The following is a 20,523-nucleotide window of genomic DNA, read 5'->3' as shown; positions in this document are numbered from 1 at the left end:
CTTCATGCAAACTTTTCACAGCTTGAGTCTATTTTTGTCTTTTTTTAAGTGCGAACGTGCAGGCCCTTATTTGCTGATGCATCGACACGCACATATTTTATGCTGACAGGGCACTTAGCAGCTCGAATAAAAAATTAGCAAGTGAAAAACACGAGCCAAACATAATTAGTACTGGTCAGCTGAGCCGCGATCACTCAGCCTCATTTGAAACGGTATCGAATGCTTCAAGACGGGGTTTTAGATAAGCCAATGCAAGCGTTCTAGCCCCCCATAAGGGTGCCTGGAATACCACGAGTGCTGGATGCCTATCTGAAGTTTGGCTCGTGAAAAGTTTGTGCAAAGAATAAAAGAAATAGAAATATTTCCAATCAAGGAGTAATACCACCGAACTGAGCGCAGCCATACAGCTACAAGGGGAAGGCGCACAAATTTCTCAGAAATTTCACATTTGACGAACATTTTCTCCTGTTCCGGCACCGCAAATGACTGATTACGCCGTAACTGAAAGATACTCCACATTGAAGTTTTCTACTAATGCAATGAACAAAAAGCAACTCTTTTTTTTTTTAGAAAACAGTCATTACGAAGCGCTCATCTTCTCATCTCAGCTGAAAGCAAGCGGCGTACTTCCACTGCGATTTCTTCCGAATCAATAGACCGCAACTTGCATTTCAATACACTTTGTGCCTCACGTGTGTTTGCCTAATGAGAGCCCTGCCCCCGCTTGGTGAGCTAAGCCCGAAAGACACGGCATTATAAACCGCAGGAATGTCGCCGAGAGGACCTAGTCAGTGAGCGCAGGCTTTCCTGTCTCAACTCATTACCAGTCCGTCTCTGTCCCAATCGCCGCAGCGTCGGATGCGCGGGGCCCCCAGTGTTTGCGGTAGCGGCGGCATCCGCGGCGCGTGCCAGGATTCATTAGGGAGCAAACCAGGCGGACCTCGGTGGCGTCCTTGCCCGCGTGACCGCACCGCACAAATGGCCCAGTGTTCGCTGGGGACGGGGGCGCGCGCATGACGAACCGCGCGGGCATCAGTCATGCGTGCGGCTAATTTCTCTCCGCTATACGCTGTCGTTTGTGGCCGGTTCCTTTTCTTGCCCGGCAAAGCGGCCGTGGTTTCTCCGTGGAAAGATTCCCGGGGCAATCATCGCGTGCGTACGCGACACGCGGCGCGCTGCCGTGTCATAACGCCGCTACCACTCGTTCCTCGGAACAACTTATACGTGCATGTTGTTTGGTTCTCTCTCCCCTGTAATAAAACTCGTTTGTACGTACACATGTACAGATGTGTACATGTGTACATGTACGTGACCTCTGCAGACGTGCGGGTGATTACTCCGACGTAGCGAGTCCGTGTAAAAGGGGTCAGCGCTCAAAGAGTCCGTAAGATGAGTCAGCGCCATTCGACGTAACGAGTCACACCACTTGAGGTCTTAGCCCGTGTTCAGATTTCCGCAGTAATGGACTAGACGTGCGACGAACTTGTAACCAACGGCGTCTTTTCCAGTCCGGCGTATGGGCACTCAAGCCGACGTCATCGGTCTGAGCAGTTTCGAAGCTTTCAGAAGTGACGGCAGGACGTTAGTGTTACATGCTGTCGCCAACCAGACGGCTTTCGTGTTCCATGTTCCATGTACAACTCTAAAATATCTCCAATGTGTAGGTTTCTTTGCCTTGCCTTGAATTCTGCTGTCGTGTCGTATTTGTCAAGTGAACCGCTCTTCTCAAAAGCCTACATTCGTACTCTTCTAACAGCCTACACCATCCCGTATACCGGGTATCTCACATACAAGATGGTTTGCAATTTTTAAAAATAAGCCCTTTTTCTTAGAGGAGCGCTTTCTTCTGCATTGCGTTCTCAACGGTCTAGCGCATCAGAATACACCTAAGACGTGCTAACAGTACGATGGTTAATTAATAATGAGTAGTTAACTTTTTAACAAACATTATTAGACTCCTTTTTAACTGAGAGGCATGTAGCTCACTGCAAGTAATATCCAAATTTGATTTTAGAACTTCGAAAACGCAGTTTACCTCGGCGCTGTTGCCCAACAAGTTACGTTACTCACACTGGAGGGGTTGCTTTGCCTGCAAGCTTCTCGGAAGCGCGTACTTTTGGAGCGATGTTGGCAAAAGTTTTTGGCCCACTGCGGCCAGAAAAACTGTGCTTTCAAAATTATGCAACCGATATGGACATTACTTAAGGAGGGCTACGCGCCACTCGGTAAATAAGAAGACTAACAGTAATATTGGAAAACTTAAATGGCCAGTACTAGTTAATCAGCCTAGTACATAATACGTACTACATGTATCCTGATACGCTTCACCGCTAAAATCCCCCCCCCCCAAAAAAAAATATAAAATAAAACGCTCCCCTAACTCAAAGAGCACATTTTAAGAAGTTGCTGTACATATTAAGTTAAACATTCGGTATATGTCCTTGTGTAAAGGGGACTCAAGAGCGACAGGACAGCAGAATTAAGACGCAGTGCGCCTATTCCCATAGATTTCATTCCCTCATCCCCAGTCCTCTCCTGGCTTACCTGGTTGTGCCCTGTCTCGTGAAGAGGATCAGTTCGGCTTGTTGTGGCTGTCGAACACATTTTGAGCCCTTGATATGAGCTCTGGAATAAAGTGTGTAATGAACAAAGTGATAATCTCTTGAAGCCACACCGCCAGCGCGCAGCGCCAGACGAGAGCGCCTTCTGCTCGAGCCCGCATCCGCGATTTCCTGCTCTTCCCAGCCTTGAAACTCGAGCCTGCCAATAAAGCGCGTTTCATTTTGGCGCTGATGCTGGGTACCAATCAAAGTGCTTCTGAGCTGGTTTAGTACTGCAACTTCCCTAGTGCAAATATGCAAATGCGAAAGAAAAGAGGGCGCCACAGACGGCAAATGCAGTCAGTGCCATATTGTGGTTTAGGCATTTCCGGGCCTTTTACGTTGCTCGATCACGGCTGTACACGACATTACTGAAGGTCGCACAAAACAGTGTCCCTGTTCGCCTTCTTTCCCTCCTTGATGCTAGCAATTTTCCAGTCTGCCCCCCCCCCCCCCCCCCCCCCCTTGAGCAGCCAATACTCAGCGCCAACAGCTTTCACCCTGGACGTCGTTTCTGGCGACGCGGCCATGGTCTGCGGCTGCCGAGCAGCAACAGGTTTGCGCGGACAGAGGGGGCGTTCCCGGCGTGGAGCTAACGTCAAAAGGACACGCCATTGTTCTGAATGGGCAGCGCAGGGACAAGAAAAGGAAGGGGAAAGTGGATGGAATGGAAGGCAAGGTAAACACAGCAAGAGACTCGTGTAACTGGACCCACAAATTATCTCCGAGCAAACGAGTCGTAGACACGAAAGCGCGTACCCGTAAACCGCTGGCAACAAAATGTTCGCATTTGTGTTTCTCTCTCCTCCTCTTCTCTGTCTCCATTGAACTATGCTGCTAGTATAAATAAGAGCGGATTCGCCGCTATCGCGTTTGGGGACAAGGAGACGTAGAGCTTCCATCGGGTGCCACGGATAAATAGAGGTAAGTCCTCCAAGCAGATACAGAGGATTTATTTTGTCGCCTTTGCGCGTCACATTGGTTCCTGAAACACATCTGGGGACAGGTCTGTAGAAAGGACTTCATTTTCAAGAGTCCCGTCCATCACTCTTATCAGTCTTTCTATATGCATCGATAAAATCTTATCACACATTGCGGTATTAGTGTGCCTTCCATATTCTCATAAATGTAAAATATTGCAATATCCCTACTTCTCTGCGTGCAAGAAGTGAAGACTTTCGTGCCAGTATCATCCTATGTCCCAATGCAAAGGACAAAATGATAAAATAGGTTCTTCATGGCATTGTATGGCCTGTAAGCACACTGAGCCCCGCGTTTCACAGTACAATCTGCTTTCCTGACTGATGCTAGCTGGGCTGTAATTAGAACAGTCAAAGACAGAGAAAGGGAAACTTAGACGAGAAGAGTTTTGGAGCCCATCTCCTTATGTAAGAGCCAACAAAGCGTCCATTCTCTTTTAGTAGCTTGACGTTCATGGCAATATGTTTCCCAGCTCGTTTAGGTAGGCACAATACAGAGACTAAATGCTTCGCAAAAGAATGTGTGCTCTCTGTTAAAGAGATAGTGCTTGCAAGCGAGAATTTGTCATTGTTCACTGTGTTTTTTGTTTTGACTTATATATGGTTAATGCGCTGACGTGTGATTTTACTTATAACGTAATCATGAACAGATTTATTATCGCACGTTACATTACCATGCTGTTCGTGGTTGCCTGAAGGAGAAGCTTTTGCATGTCATGTTGCGATCATTCAGTTTTCACTTCTGTCTGATTTGAAGTTCTCACCACAGTGGCGCAACCTTTGAGAAGCAAAATCTGAAACGATACTACACAGAGAAAAGAACTCCAACACAAACCCGGCTGGTAAATACAAATTTTGATTTTTATACATTCAAACATTGCTCAATGTTTATAACGCGTTATTACCTTCCTAACTGGAATGAAATTAAACAGCGAGGTCACACTAGTTTGCGCACTTTTCACAAAGAATGAGGCCATTTTGGAGGGAAAGGAAGAAAAGTACTCCAGCAGCTGCTTTCACGACTGCTGTGCCAGAGATCCCATTTATGATGGGCTGCTCTGTGGACCATGTGAAACAACGGTCACAAAAAAAAGCAACTATGCGGAAAGAGCGAAAGCCGCGAGGGTAGCGTGATCATCTGCGGGTAGAGTCTAGGAGGAAGAAGACAAAGACGACCGGCAGCCGCGATGGGATGCGGACTATGGGCTGCTCGCATTGGGGCAGTCCGAAGAAAAACCTCTATGTAGTACCGAGCGCCTACCCCCCGTCCAGGAGTGCCTACCTGACGAGTCTAAATTTCCCCAAGGGCAGCAACGAACAGGTGATGTCTCCCGGTGATTCCAGCTAACCATGCGCACCTCGTGGTTCGCACTGTTTGTCGGCTACCTTAACGCGAAGATATCCTGTTGTGCACAGATGGTCATCATGATGCATGAGTATCAGATAGTACCGTTGTTAGCATTAACGAGATTGTGCCTTTCAGACCTGGCATACAAGCACAATGCGCAGCTTGACTAGGTGTGAGAGATTCTTGCTCGCAAGGCATGCGAAATGGCAGGAATACACAGATGAGTAGCAAAATTTCGGATTGTAGGACCTGCACACTAACATGTGAGCTGATGCAAATGAAGTTGAGTCGACGCTTTAGTGGTGCAGGCTATTGAGTAAGAGCCTAGGGTTATGGTGGAGCCTCCCTGTTTGGTTCGACAACGCGCGTGAACTACAATATGTGCGGCTGAAATAATTTAGAACGTTTTGTGTGTTACGACGCAGCAACCAGCTGATGCGGGAATTATCAAAATCATATTTTCGAAGCAAAAAGGAGATCGTGTGTTAGCCATACCACTGTTGTTTTCAATGACAATAATAATAATAATAATTGGTTTTTGGGGAAAGGAAATGGCGCAGTATCTGTCTCATATATCGTTGGACACCTGAACCGCGCCGTAAGGGAAGGGATAAGGGAGGGAGTGAAAGAAGAAAGGAAGAAATGTGCCGTAGTGGAGGGCTCCGGAATAATTTCGACCACCTGGGGATCTTTAACGTGCACTGACATCGCACAGCACACGGACGCCTTAGCGTTTTTCCTCCATATAAACGCAGCCGCCGCGGTCGGGTTCGAACCCGGGAACTCCGGATCAGTAGTCGAGCGCCCTAACCACTGAGCCACCGCGGCGGGTCTTGAATGACAACGGGATTTTTGTTTCTTGACGTCCATTGTACTATCGGCAACAGAAGTCTCCATTGAATACGAAAAGCCACCTGGTCGAACATCTGCCATATTTGCCAACGACACCTACCACGAATTAGATTGCATGAATCTGACTTCCGCCTCAAAAATTTAAGACTTTCTGACAAGATAGTTGGTACATGATATTTTTTGAAAGGCTGTGTGCTAAGTAGACGTTCAGAGGAAAAAAAAAGAAAGTTGGGCCGACAGGACAGAAGCGCTTCTGTACTGTCAGGTCTAGTTTTTTTTTCCCTGTTTACGTCTATTTGCCGCACAGCTCTTCAAAAAAGACCATGGCGAACAGATATATCGATTTGTTTTCGGCTCACGCTTCCTGAAGACTTTCGCCCCTTTTAGTACGTGATAAGCCAGGAGCAGGCGCAGGTGTAAGATTTTATATCGCGTGCTTTCTATTTTTTTGAACTCTTATTTCCTTGATGAATAATATATCTGCTACTTAAGCAGTTGCTCTTAACTGTGAGAAATGGCACGTGGGTGGGTTTTGTTTATTCTCGCGCATTTCTTCTTTTTGTGCTCAAATGTTTTTGTTTTTTGTAAACGTGTTCAACAATCCCAATCCGTTATTGCAGACGGCGTGTCATAGAAATTACGACGACTCTTTAGTTTAACACCGCACATGTACTCTGACTGTCCAGGTTATTATTATCAACGCGGAGTTTAGTTCGTTACGGCAGGGAAGTTGTGTCTCATTTTTGCCTCGCCGGCGTTTTTACGGCGCGGTCGCTTATTCGGGTGCGTACCGTTTTCGCAGAAAATTGAAATGGCCTCACCAGTGCCGGCCCGCACTTGCAACCAAGTGCTCATGTCAAAGTATCTCAGTCTGCCCCAGCCGAACAACCAAATTCAGTGCACTTACATATGGATCGACGGCACTGGAGAGAACCTTCGCTGCAAGACAAGGACCATCGACTTCGAGCCCCTGGACCCCAAAGGTAACGGGTGACTGTGTTATAAACTACGCTTGGAGGTAGATGAGCTCAGTGCACGGTTTGCGAGCGCAGTCTGATTAATGACGCCCACGGATTTCACGGCGTGACATATCAGAAACGTTATCCTTTCAATGCTTTAAAATAGCCCTGTCTCCACCAGTGGCAAAAGTGCGCTGCATTGACCAACAGCCAAGTACAACATGCGTGCTACTAGAATATTGCTATGAGCAGGGTTTGTTTAGTACAGAACGGGTCGCTGAAGCCAGTTGGCGCTGCTCCCTGAGTTCGAGCACGAGCGGCCTCTACCTCATTCTCTTCGTCGCCTGCTTGGTCGGCATAGCCTATTCATGGGTGTCACTCTTCCCCCTACGCAGCTGAAGCCACAGGCCAAGTTAAATGGCGTTTTGTGTGAATGGTAGGGGCTCAAACCTACAGCGTGAACCACCTAAATTTTCACAGAACGACGACCGCCTGCAGTGAGACGCGCTATGGGATAGCTGAGCCCGCTGACTTGGTCAATGATGACGTGGGGTCAATTGTAGTTGCACGTCAGCTTCTGTGACATACCTCCTTTCATGATATTACGCGGAGGGTAAGGCAACAGCACTCCTTCAGAAAGACAGAGTCGGCTACGGAGGGATCTTCATGAGGGTCATCAAAAAACAGGAGTATGGTGGCCAGGGTATAGCGTCGGGGCTGAGCGTAGTGCAGGAAGAATTGGCTCAAGTCAGTTGACTCATGACGTTCTGTATTGAAACCGCAGGCGATTATCAGCAGGACGCAGTTCTAGTTCTGATAATTTGAATCGAACGTACCAAGCAATTCTGGACAAAACCATCTTGAACGGGAAACTGTTTATGAACGTAATTTTTAATTTAATGCACGATTTCACTATTACAATCAACATATCTCCAGATCCCCCGACGGCTGTCTTGAATTTTTTTTCTAGTAACGTTTTTGCTATCGTCAAAAGCGTTCCCCATTGGTTTTCTATGGAAGGCTTAACTGTTCGATGCGACCAATGGAACCACTTTAAAAGAAAGATTTTGCTACATATCAGAAGAATGCACCATTACTTTCTATATTACTGTAAAAGTATCTTTAAAGTTTCCAATTTGTAAAATTGTTATCCGAAATTGCTGGACATGGTTCGGTTCGTACTTTAAGTAAGACCGTTCATTTAGGGACGGTAAGGCGATGATTGGTGGAAGTCAGAAGCGCAGGAACGGAGAGGCTGCTCCACGACATCGGCGGTTAACTGGGGACCACGGCTGCAAATGATAATTCGTGGTGGTCCATGGCAAAGAGTTATATATCAGAGCATTAAAGAGGCCAATTTATACGTAGTAACCGGGTAGAGAGAGGGCTGCTGTCTCACAGTACCAAGTAGAGTAGTCAACATAAACTACAACGTTTCCCATTGCAGAATTTCGGAAATGGGCAGAGAAGATCGGCACCCGCTTCTTAAAGCGGTTTTGTCACATGGTTGAGGTGGCCTGATGCAACACTTGAGGACGCTTATAACATGGGCAGTGAGTGCAGCAGGCGACGCACCTCTAAGTCATGTTAAGCTTCTTTGGCCAAAATAAGCGTGCCGGGGCACGATGGAGCGTCCGCCTCAAGGCCAAATGTCCAGAAGTAGGCTCGTAATATATGGCCTGCAATACGAACCCTTCGAAACCCTTTGGAAACCTTTGAAACAACCAGTTGGAAGCGATGGCCAGTAGAAGTTTTTTTTTCCGCAACAGACCGTCGCGGACACAAAATTGACTTGCACCTGATGGGTTCTGAGCCGCTGCAATGAGAGCCTGCAAAGCTGGATCATTCCGCTGTTCCTCTGTGAACGTGAAGATATCAGGAAAAGTCGATGACACTGACGAGACGTAGTGATCGTAATTATCTACGTCACACTCCGTCATATAAGGGGCAAGCGCAAAAGACAGATAGTAGGTTGAGATAAAGAAAACCTCACCCGCACTCGCGGGCAAGCGCGATTAAGAGAGCCCGCATCGGCATACCGTCGGCCACTCCTTTATGCGACGGTGGCCATTCTATTGCCAGAGTGCCTGCCGTGCAAGCCAGCCGCACGGGTCCGTGACGTTAACTAGCCAGTGGAGGGTATGACGGTCATTGAAGTTGGTGAATGGGCGTCCGTAGAGAGATAAACTGTAACGTTGCGTGGTGAAGACGATAGCAAGGGGATCCTGCTTTGTGACCGAATAATTACGCTCCGGCTAGCTACAGGAGCGACTCGCGTGCCTAACAACGTGCATTTTGTATTCACATTGCTGGACGGGAACAGCGCTGTTTCCAACACCGCGTGTCTCAGTATCAATCCCTGTGCGGGCGGATGAATCAAAGTTTCGAAATGCAGGGTGCGACGTGAGAAGGCAGTTTAGTTGGCGAAGGGCGGAGTCGCGACTCAGGCGTTCACTGTAAAGTCACACCCTTGTGAAATAGGCATGTCAGTGGGTATACGGCGTCTGCAAAGCGATGAATTAAATCGCGAAAGTGTGACCATAAGACCAAGAAGCTCAGCAGCTCTTTGACAGTGTGGGATGGTTTGGAGGACTCAACTACTGCAATCCCGGCGCGATCAGGTATGCTGCCGTATTTTTAAACTATAGGTGTAAAAGCAATAAAAGTTGACACGCACTGAAGCGGCACTCACTGCAGCTAAGGACAACGCCAGCTTTGTACATGCAGTCCAGTACGAGAGCTAAACAGTCGTAGAGCTATCTGGAAGTTTTCCCGAGAATTACAACATCATCTAGGCGGCACATTCATATATCTCACTTCAAACCGCGTAGTATAGTGTCAATAATTCTCTTAAAGGTGGGAGGCGCATTAGACATTTCGAATGGTATCACACTGAATTCATTAAAGGCGTCAGGCGTAATAAACGCACTTTTCTCTTTGTCCGCTGGGTCCCTTGATCGGAGGCCTAAAGAAGCATATTAAGAGGCTGAAAAGAGGCAGCCGGTGGCATCGTTGGCTAGAGCGATGGGATATACGCCTTTTCTAGCGGCGGCATTCCGACAACGGTAATCAACGAAAAGACGCCATGTTCCGCCCTTCTTACGGACAAGAATCACTTGAGCGGCCCACGGACTCGACGACTCTTGAATAATACCTTTGGACTGCATTTCTATCTCTTGTTCACTGTTCACACGGATGGGAGGAGCCAGTGTGAACCACATATGGAGGGTCCAAGACAAACGATTGGAAGATGGGCCACCTGGCTGTGAAAAGTCAAACACTGATGAGCGTTACTGAATGAGGGTCGACAGAGCATGGAGCTTATGCATGGAGAGCCAGTTGTTGATCATGAGAAGAAATTGAGATTCGTCGACGGAATCAGCACTTATTGTCCAAGGCGTCGATAACGAAGGCAACAGATATAGACGGGCTGATTCCGCACGACGCAAGTTTCAAGCCTTGAGGCAGAACTGCTGATTCTGTTGAGAAATTCACTGTCTACAGTTCAGTGTGACCTTTGGTGAGGGGAATCACAGCATGAGGAACCAAGACATTATTGTTTATAAAGCTCAAATGGATTGTTTCCAGAGTTGCATCAAGCATGTCGAGGGTAGCATCTGGGGCAAGAAACCGGTACGCATACAGCCGGAGGAGGAGGCAGGCGGTTTTACGCGAACCAAAGGATACACAGTGACCACCGCACGAGTCTTTCATAAAATCAGTGGTGGGACATTTACTTCAACTGCAATACTTCAACACTCCAAGAAAACTTGACAATGTGCACTGCAGGCAACGGTTCGAAGCTCACCCCAAAAAGCAGGACACTTTTGCCCCATGAAAACGAAACTTTACATCCGAGGAGACACTTAAAAAAGCAGCACTCTTAATAGGAACAGTGGTTCTGGTGTCAACTAGAGCCCTGACAGCTAGGTATACACGATAAACCACCGCGTGCACTTTGTTTCTTTGCATAACTACAGGCGAGGGTATCACTTCCGGTGGCAGACGTAAGGCGACCACACGACCACAAGTCGCGCCGAGTATTATAATTTCCGGTGATGGCGACAAGAAGAGGAGTGCGCGCAGAGCTGGAAGTGGTGGCACGTCCCATTCCGACGCCAGATAACGATCCCAAAACTGGGCAGGCCAGGGATCACCGGAATAAGGCGAGCAGATTGGGCGCCGAGAAAGAACAGGTTGTCAATACGGCCTCAGAGGATTGTTTGAGGAGCCGTAACGCGATGTTTTGCGGCGGAGAGAAAAGCGCGAGATGTGGCCGGGCTGGCCGTAGTGGTAGAACACAAGAGAGGGGCTATCAACAGCCTGCACCGGCTAGTAGCCACCGCAAAAAGTGTTGCGTCGAACGTTCCCATCATATGCGATAGCGGGACCGATGTTCCGGGGGCGATCTTGGGATGTTGCTAGGCCACGTCCCTCAGTACCTCCGGTATCAGCTGCGTAAACGGCGGCTGCTGTTGGCGGACGCGTCGGATACGCTTGAGCGAGCACCGAGGGGCTCCAAGTGAGTTCCAGCGAACGGGTCAGTTCTACGCGAACGATCTGGTGAATTGTGGAGATCGTAAGATGAAGCTGCATAAGCAACTGCCACCGTCGTTGCTTCATCAAACGCCTGCACTTGGGAGTTATCCGACCCATTTTTAGTGTCCGAAACGAACGGAAGTGCTTCATGACGTCGGACGCAGACCCGCGACTTGCTTCACCGATCAGAATATGGCACTGCTTCAACAAACCATTTGAGCAAGTGCCCCAGTTTGTACTCTTCTGTCATGCGAGGAAAGACAATCTTGCGTAACTTCAAAATTTACTCGATATACTGATACATGTCACACCGGGAAGCTGAGTTCTTGAGTAAGCATTTGTTCAGCTGGCTTGTTCTTCGCGTCAGAGTCGCCGAAAAACTGCTTGAACTCTTTGCAAATAGGCTCCTGGTTCTGAAACTATCCTCGCAAGTGTCATACCGTGTTAGGGCCGTGTCGGTGAGCGAAAAGACGTTGGCAAGCCGAGCGGAGGCGTCCCACTTATTTTAGCGGCTCACCCGTTAGTAGTGGGTAAGCCGCTCGTGCACGTCCAGCGAATGAATGTGACTCACGGTAATCTTTCTATGAACTGCTTGGCACGGATCGCTGAGCTTCATCGTCCAGGGACATCATGGACACGCAAAGTGAGAGATCAGCAAGGCGACAACTCTGGCGAAGTTCAAGCTGGGAATCCGCTTTTGGGTGGCCTCTATGCTCAGCACCTTCTACCAGTTTGTTACAAGCAGTTTATTGAGTGTATAACAAGCGACCGAAGCCAGCTGGATCCACTTGTCTAGTTCAAGCACTAGCCTCTTCGATATCATTCTTTTTGCCTTCTGCGTGGATGGGATAGCCTTTTCATAAACTTCACAATATATAAATGGACATATATTCTATACACAGGGGTAGTATCTATTTCCGAGATCTGTAGTGCCGCAAGACGGCAGAAAAGTCATTCCCATCAATAGGAGCCCATTAACACGCCCGCCTGACGCCCCAATGATGTTGAGGCTTAGTTACTGATTAAAAGTTGGTTTCAGCAAAAACGCACTATACATGTCGCACACACAGATCATTTGTGAAAATCTACTTCAGACTGTGACAACGCATTAAAGAACAGCTAGTGAGGAACATCATGTCTGAGGAAACTGCGCCGCAGAGCTACAGAGCTACAAAAGCGAAAGCACGACAGCTTGTCCGAAATGAGCATACCCTACCTGGCCTGGAATACAGCTTTGCTGGTCAGAAACACGAAGAGAGGAACAGTGTGTTGTGCATTATTTGCCACCAGTTTACGGCCAGGACAGCGCGACGAGACAGGGGCACAATGAAGACAAAAAACAGCTCCCTCATGCACGTCACGAAGATTGTTTGCAGAGGGCGCCATAATGGAATAACCTTACAATTCACCTCCAGATTCTAAGCCACATACCCAGTCAAATGCAGTTCTGTTCTTGATCTATTGATCAATTCACTGCCCAGTGGCAACTAACTGAAATTCGGCACTTTGTGAAAAGCCTAATTACTTAAGAGAGTAATTTCCACATGCTCTTAGATCGTCAAGTAACAGCAGTAAAATGACAGAAAACTAAGGTTAAGAAATGGAAGCTCGACACGCTCTCTTGCATGCCAAACACAATTATGGCAGCGGGCTCGGTAATGCAAAGGAAGAAAGGCCAAACATTTCCACTGTAAATAGCTTAAAGTTGAATGCCGCAAAAGGAACAAACACAGGAAGACACAGCGACAGAAAGAGCGCCTTAGGCGCTCTTTCTGTTTCTGTGTTTTCCTGTGTTTGTTCCTTTGAGCCATTCAACTTTATGATGAACCAACTAGCCCAACAGCAAGTACTTCTGTAAATAGCTTGCCAAAGAGCCTATAGACATCGGTCGCAATATGAACGAACTGCAGCGAGCGCGAGACAAACAAATACTTAAAAAGGTGTGTCCTACAAGGAGCGCGTGACTCTGCACAGATCTTCCCATTTGGAACTTTGACGGATCGAGCACGGGCCAGGCCGAGGGAAAGAACTCGGATGTCCACCTGTACCCGGTGGCGCTGTACCGGGACCCATTTCTGGGTGGTCCAAACAAGCTGGTGCTCTGCGAGACGTACAAGTTCGACCACACGCCCCACGGTAAGAATATTTTTTTTTTCCACGCGGATAGTGACCCATGCTAGCAGATCGCAAAGTAGAACCGTGGTACTACATTCAAGCAGTATGCATTCTAATGCAGAAAACGTAGTGGATATGTTCACAACGTCATGCTGTACAGTTTTGGCCACTTAAAACGCGATAGCTTAAAAAAAAGATCGGTACCCTTAGTCGAAAATTAACGATAAAAGAATTAAGTCTAAGTGAGTATGCATTAACTTGATCTAATTTATTAAGCCAAGATTACGGAGCGCCGCATATCTACACCTGAAAACATCCTGTGAAAATTTTATGAACTCCAGGAAGGTCACAATTTTCGGTTTGCAAGAAGCAGCGACAGCTGGACTTAAACAGGGCACTGATGAAACAACATGTCTTTCAGTTTTCAGACACTTCTGTAGTTCGTAAGCAGCCAGCTTAGTCTCCTTAAACTATTTTCTCTTTACATTGAGTTTAATCTTTGCCGAACCGCCACACGTAACGTTGTGCCCTTTTCTGTGCAGAGTCGAACAAGCGGCACCAGTGCAAGTTAGCCATGGAGCGGTGCAAGGACCAAAAGCCCTGGTTCGGCATAGAGCAAGAGTATACGCTGCTCGACGTGGACGGCCGGCCGTACCGGTGGCCCAAGCAGGGCTTCCCAGGACCCCAGGGACCCTACTACTGCGGCGTCGGTGCCGACCGCGCCTATGGCCGGGACGTGGTCGACGCCCACTACAGGGCCTGTCTGTACGCCGGCATCACGATATCCGGTATCAACGCCGAAGTGATGCCTTCTCAATGGGAGTTTCAGGTTCGCACCGAGCTTATAGATCCAAGCGATGACCAAGCGCGAAACGTTTGCCGGACCTCCGGAGAAAATGTGTGGTGTTCAGCTGTGTGATAAGGATGTGGCCATACCGTGGTGAAATGCTGAGTTTTGCGCTTGCGAATGCGTAACGCGCAGCAAGCATTTATGCAGAGACCGAAATTTATTGACGCTGCCTATGTCGCATGAAGGAACAAGAGAACGTTAACGCCAGGCCGACCCACATATCAACTTTTGCCCTGCATTTAGCTTTGGTAAGCTTTTAAAGTTTTAGGTAAATAACTTGCATCTTCGGACGCGGTGCAATCCTTGAATTGTGGCAGTGGAGGCAAATGAACTTGCAGGATAAATCGGCTGATTCAGATGGAGTGAAAATCTTACGAATATGCTGGAATAACGTAGCCGTGGTTCCCGCAAGGCAGTAGAAACGGCAAATAATAGTGAAAGGCCACTGTACTGCAGTGGACTAAGATGGGTGAGGATCGTCATGCTGTACATTCAGGCCTAATAGGCCAGAAATCTTAACAATGAAGAATGGCGAAAAAAAGTGTTTCCTTGCAAGGCAGAGACGCTGGCGTCTAAACTTGCATGTGGCATCAACAAGCCAAAGATGAGCTTAGAAGAACTCTACGCTACAATTGTGAAGCGTGTCGTAATAGCGGTAATGGTGTAAAAACTATTTTTAGATAAGCTTGGGACCCGCCGCGGTGGCTCTGTTGTTAGGGCGCTCGGCTACTGATCAGGAGCTCCCGGGTTCGAACCCGACTGCGGCGGCTGCGTTTTTATGGAGGCAAAACGCTAAGGCGCCCGTGTGCTGTGCGATGTCAGTGCACGTTAAAGATCCCCAGGTGGTCGAAATTATTCCGGAGCCCTCCACTACGGCACCTCTTCCTTTTTTCTTTAACTCCCTCCTTATCCCTTCCCTTACAGCGCGGTTCACGTGTCCAACGATATATGAGACATACTGCGCCATTTCCTTTCCCCAAAACCAATTATTATTATTATTATTATTATTATTATTATTATTATTATTATTATTATTAATATTATTATTATTATTATTATTATTAATGTAAGCTTGAAAAGTGCTCTTTATGCTGCCGTGCGGCGCGAAGTGCCTTTCGTGTTCCGTATAATTCGAACGTTCCTTCGCATAAAAAAATGCCGCGCCAGTAATTTATATTATATTAATATTAATAGCTTATTCGGCTATCATGGGCTATACATTTAAACGAAACGCGGCAGAGAAAAATTGTGCTTTGGGCAGCAAAGTTTTTTGTACGATTCTTTGAGTGTTTGCAAATAGCTTGATAATAAGAGAAGCTTTGCTGAGTTCTGCAAGAAAATTGGAGCACTAGGAACTTATATTTTATTTTTCCATCAACGTGTTTCCAATCACCTTTGTTTCGCGTGCATCCTTTCCGAAGGTCGGGCCCTGCGAAGGAATCAGCATCGGCGACCAGCTGTGGATGGCACGCTTCATCCTTCAGCGGGTGGCCGAAGAATTCGGCCTGATCGTTACTCTGGACCCGAAACCCGTGTCGGGCGACTGGAACGGCGCCGGCGCGCACACCAACTTCAGCACGCTGGCCATGCGGCAGCCAGAAGGCATCCGGTACATCGAGAAGGCCATCGAGCAGCTCTCCCGTCGCCATCGCGAGCACATCAAGGCGTACGACCCGCGCGGAGGGCTCGACAACGAGCGCCGCCTCACGGGCCAGCACGAGACGTCCAGCATCCACGACTTCACCTCGGGCGTGGCGGATCGCGGTGCCAGTATCCGCATCCCGCGGCAGGTGAATGTTTTGAGGATCGGATTTCGGTACTGTTTTACTATTTGGTCCTCCTACTATTGCTCGCTGGGCGTAGTAACGTCATGACTGTCAGCTGACCAAGCAACCACAGTCGGCAGCTGCAGTTTTGAACGCAGAGTAGACCAGTGGGAAGAAACGAAGTGAGCTGTTAGCTTTAAGAGTCGTTAGAAAATATACAGGCCCTGGACTTTGCTTTCTTCATTTCATTTGCAATGGACTCTTCGAGAATAGTGATTACAAATGCGTGCCCCCTAGGCTTACTGGAGCAGCTCAAGTGATGGAAGGAAATCGGGCTACTTTACTTCTCTTAAATGCCTCATTATTCTGCAAGAGAGGAGCTGAGAAAAAAAAAACGCCTCCTAAGAAAGTAGGCAAAGTGAGGTGAGAAATGTGCTGTTTTTTATCAGTCAAGTGCATTTGTGCAAGTCAGGGAAGAAGACGAAGGAGGGCTTCAGTCCTGGTGCCTCCTCTCCTGTCGCATTGCGCTCCTGGAAGCGATATGTCGACCTGTTCCGTGAAATAGACTAGCCAAAAAGAAAAAGTAAAAACAGGGGACCTTCAATTGTGTATGCATGAGGGTCATCTTTCCCCGGACGTAGGGATTAAACTGTTGATAGGCAACGCAGACACTACTGGCTGTAGCAGTGCCAAAACACTGAGTCTTATTACATTGTTTTGTTTGATATTTTCTTTGTCTAGCTACGTTAGCTTTACATGCTGACAGTACCCATCTTATGCTTTTTTTCGTTATTGTGTTTTGTTAAGTGCAACTGAGGGTTGTATGCAATTCAGTCTTACTATAGTCCTTTTCACATTTGCCCTTTTGAGCGCAATCTTATTACCACTGGACTGTGGCAGCGGCGTTCTGACTGGCGGATTTCATACAATGCATCTACTGCACATGCGGAGCACAGTCAAACACGCGCGCGCGCTCAATCAAGCTTTGAAAAGTGAAAATGTCTATAGATTCTCTAGTGAGAATCAAGGGCTCAGGCTGGTACTACAGAAGTTTGCAATTGTTGACCACCTCGTCCACCTGATCGTATCTGACGTAGCATAGTTTGATGGTTTATCGTCATTTTCAATCCAACGGCTACGGCTTGTAACACTCGTAAACTGTGCTATTATTGTTTTGTTTCTCGCCTCGTGACAGGTCTCAGAAGACCGCAGCGGTTACCTGGAAGACCGGAGGCCGGCCTCCAACTGCGATCCTTACAGCGTGGCCCGGGCCATCGTTTGCACTGTCTGCCTGAACCAGGCACCGTGACTCGTAATAACTCGATACGAGGACGTTGCGTTGCTCTCGAGTGAGAACGCCGCGAAATCTTTCAACGGCGAGGGAGGAACTGATCCCCCTGTTTCATAGTATCGTCTTCAAACATGACAACCCGCGTTGGTGAAAGTAGCGCAATAGGAATATAATTATTAGCCGAATGAGATTGCTTTGAAGCGCGGAGGATATGCTTCTTGTGATTACGGGTCTTACGTTTTTCTTACGCAGTTATGGGCCACATATTTTAGTGGCGTAGAAACTAATGCATGCCAAGAAGAACCTTATTGTTGTAGATTTAATATATGCATGTGCACTCGTGGGTTGCTCTTGCTGTGATCTCTGTTTTGTTCTCTTAAGTGTTAATGGTAACAAAACCAGCATTGTTAACAAGAGGTTCATGAATGGAGGAATCTGGCGCCTCATGTCGCTCGCCTCTGATTACAGGCAGATTCAGGCACTACTGGTGCGCCGACAGCAATACCAAAGGAAATGAGCGTTACTATAAAACGAAAAATTAAAAAAGATGGTTACAACAGGCCCCTCATCTTATTATAGGCGCCATGATCTCGCACAAAGAAACCAGACCGAACCTGCCCTAACTGTTTTTATCCATAATGGTGATATTTGTAACGGTCTTCTATTCTGATAGAATATATATATATATATATATATATATATATATATATATATATATATATATATATATATAATCAGTGTTACTGAATAAGCATTCACTCTTATAGCCCTCTTTTCGTCTCGCTACAGAAGCAGCTTCGTGTACAGGCTGACTTGTTATCTTCGAAAAGCAATAAAACAGCTGATTTTTATGCCCTGATATTTCTTTTACTCCGACTGTGACTGTTGCCGAGCTGAGAAGAAGCACAATGATATCTTCGATTTACACAAGTGCAGTACCATACGAGCTCGGACCCTTCGAGATTGGTAACAAAACCATAATAAATGCATTAGGACACACTGGGCGCGTTGTTACGCGTTCAAATACTAATTTGTTTCTCGAACACAATCGAAGCGTCGAATGCGCTACCAAGTGAAATTCTTAACACTGCAAGCGATGATGTCTTTTGTGAAAAAAGTTGAACGCTTTTTTCGCCCAAGAAAATGAGGCTACTTGGCTGTGATTGTTATCGCCAGTTCCATTGTGTTCCTGTTCTTGCTTTATTTAGTGAGACAGTGTTAAGGAGCTCGTGTAGCAGAAAGGCCGGTTTCGGCGTCAGCGGCGTTGGCCGTGAGCGAAAAATCGTCCTCCTCGCACTCCTTCTCCTCGCAATGTACCCCACTGCCCCAACAGATAGAACGCGACGGCATTACGCCGCCTTTGCCCGATTAGAGTTGAGCCCTGCTGGGAGGCTAGTCCTCCTGCCGCCGCTGCTGCTGACGCGCCCGCCACCTCCCCCCCTGGCTGTGGTTTGCCGCTCCGCGCGTCCATTTCACTGTACGTAGTAGCACAGCGAAGCGGGAAAGGCGCCGCGCCGAGCAGGGATGGCGTTCTGTGGACTCCCTGGCAGTGCTGCAACACGCTGTCGCGTTCCAGTCTTAAAGGCGAAGTTTAAGGGCGCGTTCACACTTGTCCAAAAATCCGGCGTGCGAAGCGGATTCGCTCGCCGTGAAGACTAGGACCTGTTCTCATCTGTTGACGGCCGGGCGAGGCGGAACCGCTGAGCCGCTGCTGTATCTCGCTTGTCCACACACTTCCCGGCCACCACGTCACCGCTCGCGGCGTACACAGATATGGTTAGAAAAGAGAATAAATCGATGCTGTCTGTGTACCATAACCGTATGCATGCTTACATACGTAAATGCAGGCACATTCCCATTTTTAGTTCAGCGTATGCAGAGACACTCGCAACGAAACGTCCGCCTAGTGGAGCCATCTGCTTGTCAAGACGTGAACTAGAACTTCCAACAAAACCGACGCTCCTGTTAAGCCTACTAGCGGCAGGATCGTCACTCTAAATAAAAAAAAAAGCAAATTTATCACTCATACGTTTGTTTATAGGTTAGGCGAGACGAAGCGATCTACCGGCGTCCGATTTATGGACAGTGAACGCGCTGAAAAAGGCCGCAACAACGACGAATTCATTCCAAAGCGAGGGGTCCTGCGTCGAAGGGTGCCGCGAACGCGAAAAATTTGAGTCCAGCCCGATCGCCCTCGCCGCGCCGCTTTTCGCCTTGCTCGGCGTCAAAAGCGGCCGAATCCGTTTCGCTCGCCGGATTTTTGGCCAAGTGTGAAGAGGCCCTAAACGTCCTCCAATTGTTCGTGCTGTTTATATGAACACGTGACTTGACTCACTCCTGTATGAGCCTGAAAATGGCTTGCGGTAACGCTAAACAAATAAATAAATAAAAGTAATGCAGCGTTATAAATGCCGCAAGCCATAGCGGTTATCGCTTTTAGACTGGAAAGGTGCGCGGAAGGCGTGCCTCGCGCTCCCGTAGCTTCGATTGGTTCTGAAGATTTATCCAGTGCCGTTATTCAGGGGCAATAAAATCGCAACAGCATGTCTCGGAGACCTCAAAAACGAACTGTCTAAAACACGCGCTTCGGCCAGTGTGCTTGAAGAGGCCTAAACTGCACGGCACGTGTTCGTCATTGCGCCATCCCATCACACGCGCCAGGCGTGGCAAAGCGCTGCCGGACTGTAAGCAACAGATGGCCTGAGTTGCACAGCGGAGCGTATATGGTTCAATTCTTCACGCGCGCTGTCAACGCGCTGGGATCGGCGCTTGCTTCGCGTGAAAAAAGCATGAAAAGCAACCACCCATGCCGGCAGCCCGGTACGCCGGAATGCAGGAAGCCGAACCGGCAAGCTTTGTCGGCGCGTCCTTCGGCAGATTCATGCGCCACGTGCACACAGAATAACATAGCTAGCTGGTGAGCACGACCTTGTGTACCGTTTGTGTCCCGTCTGTCGGCAGCCGGCGACCCGCAGTTCAGCGTGTTTGGGAGAAAGGGGAAAACGCGCCCCGGGCTCTGCTTTGCGGCGTATGTTTTGCGGCCTTCGCCGTAGCTGATGCGATAAGAGATAATACGTAATTCCGGAACTACGTGGAGGACACCATCAGCGCGTGGAGCACGTACCAACGATTGCGAAAGAGCAGTAACACAAAGGCAACGCTTCTCGCAGCCAGAAGGACAACGTCATACTCATTGAAATTGATTCTAAGGATGGCGCGAAAC

The 20,523-nt window shown here is 48.0% G+C and overlaps 1 protein-coding gene across 1 annotated transcript; it reads left to right on the top strand.

Annotated features, from left to right (window-relative positions):
• The first annotated feature begins 4,712 nt into the window (after positions 1-4,712).
• LOC144093895 (glutamine synthetase-like) lies at positions 4,713-17,527 on the top strand. Its single transcript, XM_077627642.1, has 6 exons — positions 4,713-4,901; positions 6,583-6,763; positions 13,253-13,414; positions 13,936-14,222; positions 15,665-16,033; positions 17,205-17,527. Exons 1-6 carry the CDS (start codon positions 4,773-4,775, stop codon positions 17,316-17,318), a joined length of 1,242 nt encoding a protein of 413 aa, XP_077483768.1. The 5' UTR covers positions 4,713-4,772; the 3' UTR covers positions 17,319-17,527.
• Positions 17,528-20,523: the final 2,996 nt, after the last annotated feature.

The sequence above is a fragment of the Amblyomma americanum genome, chromosome 6 (genome assembly GCF_052857255.1).
Source record: "Amblyomma americanum isolate KBUSLIRL-KWMA chromosome 6, ASM5285725v1, whole genome shotgun sequence".
Taxonomy (NCBI): domain Eukaryota; kingdom Metazoa; phylum Arthropoda; class Arachnida; order Ixodida; family Ixodidae; genus Amblyomma; species Amblyomma americanum.
Note: the sequence above shows the minus strand (reverse complement) of the source record. Positions and strands in the feature narration are given on the sequence as shown.

What these genes read in the sequence shown, in the direction of transcription:
- LOC144093895 (XM_077627642.1), top strand. Translation starts at nt 4,773, where the DNA reads ATGCGGACTATGGGCTGCTCGCATTGGGGCAGTCCGAAGAAAAACCTC. An exon ending in CGAGCCCCTGGACCCCAAAG is followed by an intron (nt 6,764 to 13,252) that starts GTAACGGGTGAC and finishes GACTCTGCACAG; the next exon opens with ATCTTCCCATTTGGAACTTT. An exon ending in CTTCTCAATGGGAGTTTCAG is followed by an intron (nt 14,223 to 15,664) that starts GTTCGCACCGAG and finishes TCCTTTCCGAAG; the next exon opens with GTCGGGCCCTGCGAAGGAAT.